The sequence below is a fragment of the Mya arenaria genome, chromosome 9 (genome assembly GCF_026914265.1).
Source record: "Mya arenaria isolate MELC-2E11 chromosome 9, ASM2691426v1".
NCBI classification, from domain to species: Eukaryota; Metazoa; Mollusca; class Bivalvia; order Myida; family Myidae; genus Mya; species Mya arenaria.
Window position 1 is genome coordinate 8343831 of NC_069130.1, and position 11317 is coordinate 8355147.

Sequence of the window (11317 nt, forward strand, 5' to 3'; positions counted from 1 at the left end):
TCTATTTTATTAGAACATTGAATTAATTCAAGTCCTGAAACCCTTACCAAATGAAAACCAATTATATAAGAAAGAGGCACAGAATACTACAATACAACAAACATTACACAAATTTCAAAATATCGTCCGGAAACCGCGTGATAAAACTAACTCGGGGTAGATCAGTTGGTGGGCGCTTTAGCTCTATTTTACACTTTTACACTTTTTTATGTAAAACAGATGAGTGGCCAAAGTCAACCCGTCGGCAGTCTGTCAGAGTCCGATTGTCGACCCAAGGCTCAGGGTACTGGGATGGCTGAATGGGTGGCCATACTATTTCAACAACAGGTTGTAATACTTGAGTTCCTAATTAACAACTATACACTATACAATCGAATGCAGCTGGTTCTATTTAACCATATCTGCAGTAGTTTTCTCTGTTTTCCTTAATTAATTAATTAATTAATTATCATATCAAAACGGTAAGCAGAGCTTTTAACATGCAACAATTAGCGTTAAGATATTTTAACGGTTTTCACTTATACACGGGCTAATTATTGAACACTGTCATTGACAATATGGTACAAACAGTTACTACAATAACTACTCTTGGAAACATACAACTGTTACTTATTCTTTTTAAAATATTGATTATCCTATTTTAATGGCCGTTGAAGTTCATATGTAGTGTATGTATGTACTGAATAATGGAATTCGATTTGCTGCATCAACGTTAATTTCAAGGTAATAACACACTGAATGTCTAATTCATCAACATATGTAAGCATTATTATTTTGTAAAAATAACACGATTGTTTATATATGTTTATTTTAAATATTATAACTACTATTAATTTTATTAAATCATCAATAAGTTACTGATTGTAAGAAAAGTTGTAATAAATCAGATCATATTTCAAATCGAGATATTGGTTGCTGTGTTTTTCAACTATTCTATTTTAATCATTTAAGATTGGTTTCGTGGCAAACAGCTCTGATATACAGCTCCAAAACTGTCAAGGGAAAGCTCCTACAACCGAACACAGTATGTATCCAGTATGTTCATTGGTTAAAATGTACTTGTTCACTGTCTTATTTCCTAGATTAAGAATATTCGTTAAATTTTATTTTGCCATATTTGTACACGTTAAAAAATCGTATCACGTCAAATAAGGCATCTACTTTATAATCCATGTAATACATAAGTTATATGAACGAAAAATATAGGGGTAACATATAGTTGCCGCATCGCCCTACTGTCCGTCCCACAGTACTCTGCAAACGATTTGAAAGACTTCAAAATTACTTGACACAAATCCTCTGAACATTGAAATGCAATGTTTCTGTTCATCATATATTCAGTAGCGTTATAACTGAAAAGCTGGTATTTTAAATTAATACATATATATATTTTCAAATTTGCTATCTCCTTCAGAATAATAACCCTGTTGTGGAGCATTTGATGGTATTGTTGACTATAGTTACAACGACCTAAGCAATTACTTCACTAACAACTGAATTTTTTTTAACTCTTTCTAAAACCATCATGTCTGAAACCAAAGTCCTCAACTGTGTCAACATCTGCAAAGTCATCGTCTATGACAATATACTCCGTTACGACAATATAATCGTAAAGGTCTTTCACCCCTGAAGACTTATATATTCATAGTGACGATTTCATCAATGATACGAAATTAATTGAGGCCGCAACTCCCCTCACCACCTGCGTACCTTAAACTCCTTCATGTTTTACCTGAACAAGTTGTTACAAATACAAAATATAGCATCTCTACAATGACGATGTTTTCCATCTTAAAATGATTGCTCGCAGCGTTATTACCAGTATGCCGTACATAACATATGATTTCCTAGAACAATAAAATGTTGCATTTTGCCATGTTTATATCAAAAAGTGGAAACAATTTCATATAAAACATTGATTTCTTCCGTATACGTTTAATATAGCTACAACAAGTTCAGCAACTCAATTAACTACAGTAGGGATGACTACGTCTACCGAAATTCCAACTAAAATGAAAACTTCTTCTACAAAAACATCAACGGAAGTGCCAACGACAAAAACGACAAAAACGAACATAACGACTGTGCCAATGACAACACAATCTATGTCATCACTCCCAGCAACTACGTCACAATCAACAACCACCTTGGCCAAAACGACACCATCCTCAACTATGTCAACAACCGCAATGCCATCGTCTACTGCTACATCTGCCTCCATGACAACTACACAGTCGCAAATGTCTACAACACCAGTCCCTGGAAGCAAGTATAACCTGTATACTAATCTTTATGCATGTCATCGACGATACACAGCTCAGTTGGTATTATATATTAACGTTCTTATTTACCCCTTAGATGTTTAAATAATAAAAGGTTACCATGCTACCATGCCAATCTATAGATGACAAATTGTGAAAAGAACTATGATTTTCTTTAAAGTTTACACTTGTGATATAATCCGGTTTTATGCTGGAACGTTGTTGATAGCAAACCTTGTCTATCCTAAATATTTGCATTTTTTAAAATGCGAAATATAGCATTTAGAAATACACAACACATGTTTCTTGTTTGTGATTTTTTTTTGTTTTTGTGCTCTATGTCTTTGGCGTTTGTACCATTAAACGGGGTTTATATTTAAACTTTTGGTTACTGAGCTTGCTTCTGTAGTTATTCATATAAATATCAAGAAAATGTTTTTTGTATTAGCACAGTACGGCTGCTCTCAGCGCTATTACCAGTATGCAGCACATGACGACGGCGTCCTATTTACGGTGGACAAAACCTGCTTTGAGCTTGTCCCAACACGTCACTCGTGGGCGTTAGCGGAAAACGACTGCAGAAACCGAGGAGGACATCTTGCTACTATCGACAGCGCTATGAAACAAAGCGCCATCTATCAGGTGGTGAAAACGTACCAAGGCTCTAATGTCTGGATTGGTCTGCATGATATTAACGTTGAGGAAAACTTTGAATGGACGTCAGGTATGTACAAGAATCACAAGAACTGCCTTTTCAGTTATGTGCATGATTAGGTGATTAATTTCCTATACATGTGTTTCCTTATTTTAGTGAACTAGTCACAACAAGCTCTAAAGTAAGAATGGAGTGGATACTAGTGGTTGAAATCGGACGGAGTGAATATTTCGATCCAACATTAATTTCATTATCGAAACTGAATAATATTTACAACAAAGAGCAGTTGCCAAAATTTCCTGAAGGAATATTAAAAGTTACAGGGTTAGTAGGTGACCCGATATGGGATATACGGAGCAAAGAAAATCATCCTATATCGTTTCCTGCGCCCCGTAGATCCCATGTCGGGTCAGTTACTAACCCTGTAACGTTTATATCACGTCGACAACCTGTTTAAATGTTTTATTCATTCATGGGATTATTCATCGGAATCGGAAAATAGACGCCATTTTGGAACGATATTATTTTTGTGACCCACTATGGAAAAATATGGACCAATGGCGTTGCGTTTTTTTATGTTTCAGGCGAGATATATATTCATATTATATAAAATTACAGCCAGCAAATCAGAAATACCACATTGTTTTGAAGATTATTCATAACGTGTTTAAATACTGATGTTTGGTAAAAATCATTATGAATGTTCATCGGACATTTCAATAAAAGTTATCTAACATAATTCTAATTATCTCCTGACCGTAATCGATATTTAAAAATATAAATGGATTTTCGCCAACTGCAAACATTCGATTTTTCGACATCATTTGATCATCGTTTAATCACTACTGAACGAGTATGAATATTATTGTTTGCAAAATGATTTTGTGAATTATTCTTTGCGAATTATGGTGTATAAATTTATAATGGATTTCCGATGTATCCGATGGTTGTTTTAAACTTTTGCCTTAAGTACAATGCGCTGCGTTAAATGACTCGAACTAGAAATACTGAAGAACGAGCACATTTTCCATTTAAATGAATGTATGTCTCTGCGGACTGTTTGTGGTGCTTTTACGCTTGTGTCTCTCGTTCAGTTTCGGTTTCGCCCCCTGCCTTGTGCCTCTAAATAGTGTTTATATTTGATTGTTTGACTTCAGGACTAGACCCTGTATCTTTCATTGTATTATCAAAATATCGAGTATACTAACATTTTGTTATTAAAAACAATGTTTTAAAGGAAAACAATTGTCTTATAAATAAACAACCATTGCTGTTTTCTTTTATAATATAATAGTAACACAATATGCAATGCAAGGATAAGCAATTATAGAGTTATGGAGTCCACGAAGAGAACAAGCAAACCCATGATCCAAATGAAAAAAATAGTTCGATTTGATCTTATTTAGGTGAAGTGGTGAATTACACAAACTGGTACCCTGGACGCAAGAACGCCTTTCTCCACTTTAGTCAGGACTGTGTTTCCGTATGGCTGGGTACCCACCTTGGTCGTTGGGAGGACGAATCGTGTTCGCAAACCCACGCCTACCTGTGCGAGTTCCGTATGTCGATACTTAAATAGATATAAAAACTTTTCGATGAACATGGTACAACTTGTATTATGTATAAAAATATCATATAAATATAGCTGTTTGCGTCAGTGTATGGGATGGTCTTGTCTAATTCAAATATTTTTTTCTCTAAATTATAATTGTTGTGTTGTATCTATTCTGTTGAAATAAGACGAATTCAATAAATAGAGAATACTACGTAATTGGTCATTCGTATTTATGAAACCAGCGTTGTATTATTAAAAATCAATCCTTAGTGTGATTTCATCAATATAAGTAAACTAGTTTACATAGGGCGTATTGAATGAACACGAATGTGATTTTTTATTTATATCATATATACGTACTTGTTATGATACACGTTATGTCTGTAATATATATAATTGTGTTATTTCATGATGGGGGTGTCATTTATTAAATAAAACAAACATATTTATGTTGAGTCTAATCTTTTACTGTATTAAATAACTGTGTATTACTTAGGATACTATCAAGTGTAAGGTACTGTACCGATAAATTTCATATGAACGTTTGCAAACAATACGTGGTGGTTTGTTGCTTTACAAAGTATGGGTCCTTCGAAGTTCAAATATTCGACGGTGGTAAACCTTTAAAAGGATTTGTACTTCTTACTGGTTCGTATCTTGTACAATGCTCATACTTGTTTTCTCTTACAGCGGGTGTGCCATCGAGTCAGACGTACACAACATCTGCACCCGGATCGGACGGTACGTGACCAAAACGATCACGTGTTTTCCATTAAATTGCATTATTTGTATATTGAAACGTTTAGTGATACGGAATTTACCTATTCATCGCATTTAGAGCACGAGCAGATATCTTAAAACTTTAAAACTTCCTATCAATATAAGGCATGTACACACTAAAGTACATTATTGTTTTTTTCAAAGAAAACACTCTTACAAAACCATGTTCCCAGAGACGCACACCTTACATAAAACGTTAAGGTTTACAATAACGTCCAGTATAATGCCTGGCTCAAATTTCTCAAAACTTCTTAAGCTTAACAGGTTTAAGAAACTTTTTTCAATCAGCCAAAATACATACTTAACTTGATTTGTTTTAAAAGAAAATTGTTTATTGTGATAATCATGAAGATAATTCCTATCTCAGGTATCAAAACCATTAAAAAGGGAAAAAAAAATACGCAAATTATTGAAAAACGATTGACAAACGCTTAGCTTAATCGTGTTTTAAGGGATTTAAGAAGTTTCGAGAAGTTTTGGTCAGGGGACTGCAGTAACTGTTCTTGTAATAGTAGTGTACATCATTTATTTTACATATAAATAATCAGAAAGAAAACTGATACCAATTCATATGGGTTCACAAGTCATCAACGTTTGACATTATTGCAAATGGCTAGAAGGAATAACAATCTAATTTATACATCTGATACGTTTTAATTTCACTGGAAGGGTTTACCAGAAAATGTACTGCAGCGGACAAGTATTAAATAATATACATGTACAATTTGTTTTATATCTTAATGGAAAGTTATAGCAAAAATTTATTTTCTAGGAAACACACATCTCTGTTCACCTCAAGTACGGAACCTTGCTCAACGCTATGGTACTGCACTTGTCCAGCACGACAAGAGCTGCTATGAACTGCTGCACAACCAGGTAGATTTAGTTTTACTATGTTTTTATTTTAGCTCGTTTGTTTAGGCAGCTAAAGCTGAAAGGAATTTATCTCCATGCCTGTTCACCTTTTGAAAGGGATAAAGAACCTGTCCACTCGACACTCCCTAGCCTCAAAAGTATGTGACATGGCGAGTGACTTCCTAAAAATGTTTATTTTGGAACTACGCTGATTAGGCGCATAGCGTAGTGAGAGCGCACTCGCTATTTACTTAGGTGATCCGGGTTTGCTTCCCGGTAATGGCGCATGTGGATTTTGTTGGTGGTCACCAAGCCGAACAATCTTTAATTCCCCCGAGTTCTCTGGTTTCATCGACAACACAAAATCACACTCTCGTGTTTCAGCTTGCAAATGAGAAGGACACAGCATTGTATTGCTAATATGACAATAAACTATTAAGTGTAACTTTCCTTTGAATTTAGGTAACATGGGGTCATGCTGAGCAACTGTGTAAACAGGCAGGCGGGCACCTAGCCAATATTGGTGATGCATCTGAGCAAGCTTACATACAGGACTTCATGATGAAGCACAATCCAAACAGAGCTGTCTGGATCGGACTTAATGACCACTACACAGAAGGACAGTTCCACTGGACTAACGGTAGGTACAACGTTCATCATCATTATCATCATTATCATCATGATCCTCCTTCTCCTCCTCCTCCTCCTTTTCCTCCTCATCATCATAACCACCACCACCACCACCACCACCACCACCACCAACAACACCATTATAATCCTAATCATCAATCAACACCACCACCACACTGCTTTAGTAAATACAAGCGAAAAAAGAGATAGAGAATATTCGTCATATCATTGACTGGACATTGATCTGAGCAAGTAAAGGAGTCTTGTTCGTCCTTAATTCTTTCCCTTGTGTAGATGCGTTTCTGGACACTCACGCTCGGGCGAGGCCCATTCAGCAAGTTTGTATTCCTTCTGGTTCATTTCGCACAAAACTACATTAATTCATTTGGCCTGGAATGTACATGTCACTACAACTTCTTCATGATAAGGTATGGCTACAGGGTTCGTCTCTGATGTCTTTATGGTACAATTCATCAAGCTTATCAAGGCGTTTGCTCACAGGTGCCGCGGTGACATACACCAATTGGATAGCCGGACATCAGGATAACTTTTTAAACCACAACATAGAGGACTGCGTTGCCTTAATACCTTACAAGAACGGCACGTGGGACGACATCTCTTGTGGGAGCCAAGGATTCTTCGGGGACTCGGGAGAGACCCATCTTGGATTCTGCGAATACCGTCAGTATTGTATTGTTCACTATTGGTGGAAATATATTTGTAAGTTAAATACTGATCGGTGCACGCGAAACGCTATAAATATGAGTGCCGACGTTTACCCAATGAGATATTGTTTAGATTTTAAATTATTTCAAATATTCTAGAGATTCAGATATATGCCATATATTAAGGCACTCAATTATAAATGCTTCTGTAATCCACTTCTTGCACTCTTAAGTTGATACCATAATCAGTGCTTAAGCTGATAATTGCAAAATAAACAGACAAGCAAACAAACATAAAATATACTCTAACCAAATTTAAATAGCCAGAAATTGAAAAACCCCTGTACCTTATTTGTATGTAAAATCTAGTGACTAAATATGATCGGATTTGTTTCATTTTGGAAGTTTGTTTGGCGGCTTACAGAGTATGATATCTTTGTTATAAGTGGGCAAAACATGACCAATATAAAAAACAATATAAAAATAGCAAACACGAAAATACTATTTAGAAAAACGAAATTATATATACAGCTTATTATGAGTTGACTATTGTTCACCAAACTGGTATGCTTAAATCGTTGGTATAACTGTTCATTGACCGTTTAAATGCGGTAATCCAGAAATTCATGGATGAGGAAAATCATTGATATATGTTTTTACTCCGAGTGTTTTGTTTTGTTTGTTTGTCCACTTCTAGATTGGCCTTACCTTTAGGATAACGAGTCAACTAAAGTCAAATCCGTGTCTAATTATATCTAAAAGGAAGAAATTGGTGTTTAATGTATAATTTTACAACATTGTTATGTTAACACAAGACCTAAGCTTGAGACACTGATGAAATGACAGTGCATTGTTGTATATTACAGCTGTCATGGCGGGAGTTGCAGGAGCAGTACTGGTTGGATAAACAGGATCCTTTATAATATTGATGCGAAATAAAGACCAAACATGTCTGTCTTGTAGTGCACATATATAAATAACATCATGATGTTACAGAATTTCTGTAAAGCTGATTATAGTCGTTAAAACGGTATACAATTCTAGCTGATTTCGTAGAATGGTTTAACTTTCGAAAACCCGGATGTAACGCCCTTTAAACTTTCTGATTTTCGTTGGAGAAATGGTTATCCTATTTTTAAACGTTTTCTTAAAGCTCGAACATTTGTTTTCATGCTATAACATCAGAAACGAGAACAATGCTCGAACCAAATTCGATGTTAAATCATCTAGTTCATATCTTATCATTGGCTGAGCTTGTAATACCTATTTCCCAGAACATTATCAAAGCAATTAACTTATTTCAACATAAATATTTCCCATCATAAATAATCTGAAAACTTCCAACAACGAATCGTGATCTGCACTCTGCAGCTTTAAACCGATCCCTTAACACACGAATGGAAATTATCTATGACAGTAAGCTTGATTGAATACGATGAATCTTGAAAACTGTTTTTTATCCACATCTTTTGTACGTTTTGCCCTTTCAGATATATCATTACGTAAAATGCTTTGAACGTATATAATGAATATTTGGAACATAAATGCATTGATCATAGTGTCTTGATGAGTATATGTATAATCTTAAACTAGAGTAATAAAAAAAACTTGCAAAAAATAATATTGGAGAATACTTTCTCTACAAGCCGTCGTAGGAGTAACAGCTACACCATTGGCGATCCTAACTGTGCCTTATGGTGTTCCATGGGTAACCGGGTAGCAAAGGGGTATGAACAAGGAGATAATGAACAAAACGATAAATAAACTACCAATAAATATCTGACAAAAAGCATAAGGTTTACAGAAATTTCGTCACTCGTGAAAATAATATTTTCAATGAAACTTTTGAAAAAAGATAACGATCTTACATTTGAATCAACACATATCCTGTATGTTTTTTTTTATTCCCGCCTGTCACAGGAACATTTCGATAAGTCATGAACTTGGCAATCAATTAAACGTGTTATCACCAGTGGATATTTTTTCTCTCAGTTTTTGTTTTCTTTTGATCGACACAGACACATTCAGAATAAAATATGTCATCATTATTGTCTTGCGGATCTTCTACAATTTATTTTAAAACATCATTAAAAAATTGTTTTAAATCGTCAGTCTTTCAAATTAAACCAGACAATAATCTGAGCAGAAATATTATCAGTATGAAAATTACCGGACATTGGAAATAAAATGCAATCGAATATGAGTGATGATCCCAACCAGGTAGTATGGATATGTATATTAGGGTGTTGTGATATAGGATAGCAGTACTCATTTTCGATTGGGTTATTAGTTGTTGAAGAGACAGCAGAGGTGAGGAAGTATTGTGAGATACAATGGAGTTCGGACGAATAACTAACCATTTTAGTTACAATACTGCTTTGTTCTTTTACGTGATAATTACGAATTGAAAAATAAAAGCATCATCATAGCCAACATCAACTTTCAAACAATGAAAAGCTAAGTTAAAAAAACTACAACATATAAACTGAAACAGTGATTTTAAGTACTCAACGACTGGATATAAACATCACAGGCAAACCATTGAATTAAGCCGAGCTAACAGTGCTAGCTCTTTAAAGTTTTCCATCATTTTGAGTTCTACCCTCAAAGCCCATCGCCATGAGAGCTAGCTTTTTATAAGGTGTGGTATACCTTACCATTGACCTACTTATACCCGTCACATACATATACTGTTTGGATTTTTTTTTTACAAAATTCCAAAGACCGTGGATAAATCCAAGATAAGCTCAATAACTTGGCACACAATTACTCAGAAGGTGCGGCGAAAGAGAGATTCTAGGTTTGTATAAATGATACAAATCCACAGAAACAAGCGATGACGGTATCAATTATAATCTGGCAACTGACGTTAATGATGTCTTTAGAGAATAATGAAAGACAGTAAGTACGAGGTTTATGTTTAAACTTTTTGCTACTTAGCTTGTTTCTGTAGTTTTTCACATAATTTTGACCAAACGCGTCAGTAGACCATTTTGCATCCATACTGAATTATAAGGTTGTAATGTAGCCTGATCCTTCAGCTTCATATATTGTGTTTTTACAATAAGTTGAAGGAAGAACAAATACACACAAAAACATCTTTGGAAACTCCATCCGGTGAAACATTTATCATAAAAGATTTTATTCTGAAGCTTGTAATATTGCTGGCATTGATAAATGCAGCTATGATGTAAGTTTTCTGTTTTTAGTTTATGTGTTTAAAGGTTACGAAAAATATTGTAGTGAGTAGATCTGACGATACCTGGTTTAGATTTGCGGCCTGGAGTCAACAAGTTCATCGAATCATAGCTGACCAAGCTTTCTTTAGACCACGCTTACTCTAATCCAACCAATCGGCATTCGCTATATCGTTGTTCCATTTCTTATATACACGTTGTATCATCAGACGTATATATATATTCAACTTCTAAAACACGATTTCCTCGAGGCAAAATAGATGAACAGTTAAGCATGAAACTGTATTCAGAGGTCAAGAAAAATAATCTTTAATTTATCAGACATCTATTTCAAACTTCTTTGATGGTCTAATAATAATCATTGAATATGATTTAAAAGCATGTTTTGGTTGAACTAACTTTATTCAAACTAGAAACACTATTTCATACTGGAACAAAAACTAAAATGGGATGTAAATAAACGAATTCAGTGGTACCTGGGTAGCTTAACATTATTTCAGTTGGTCTTTCCAGTATTTATGTGTCTAAAAATTAGTTGTTACCCCATGGGGTTTAGATGCATATTCAAAAAAAGCTATATACTATTATCATGATTTACATAATAGTTCTCACAGGTCACATTCCTCAATTGTATTGATTTATTTATATGCTGATAATAAAAACTTGAGACAGTTACTGTAAACAATCGGTACATAACATCAGAACATTCCAAAACGATC

General features: G+C 34.7%; 1 protein-coding gene across 1 annotated transcript; it reads left to right on the top strand.

Annotated features, from left to right (window-relative positions):
• The first annotated feature begins 219 nt into the window (after positions 1-219).
• On the top strand, positions 220-8308 carry LOC128202894 (C-type mannose receptor 2-like). Its single transcript, XM_052904065.1, has 8 exons — positions 220-283; positions 2710-2985; positions 4323-4475; positions 5162-5212; positions 6024-6127; positions 6569-6746; positions 7238-7417; positions 8268-8308. Exons 1-8 carry the CDS (start codon positions 220-222, stop codon positions 8306-8308), a joined length of 1047 nt encoding a protein of 348 aa, XP_052760025.1.
• The last annotated feature ends 3009 nt before the right edge of the window (positions 8309-11317 follow it).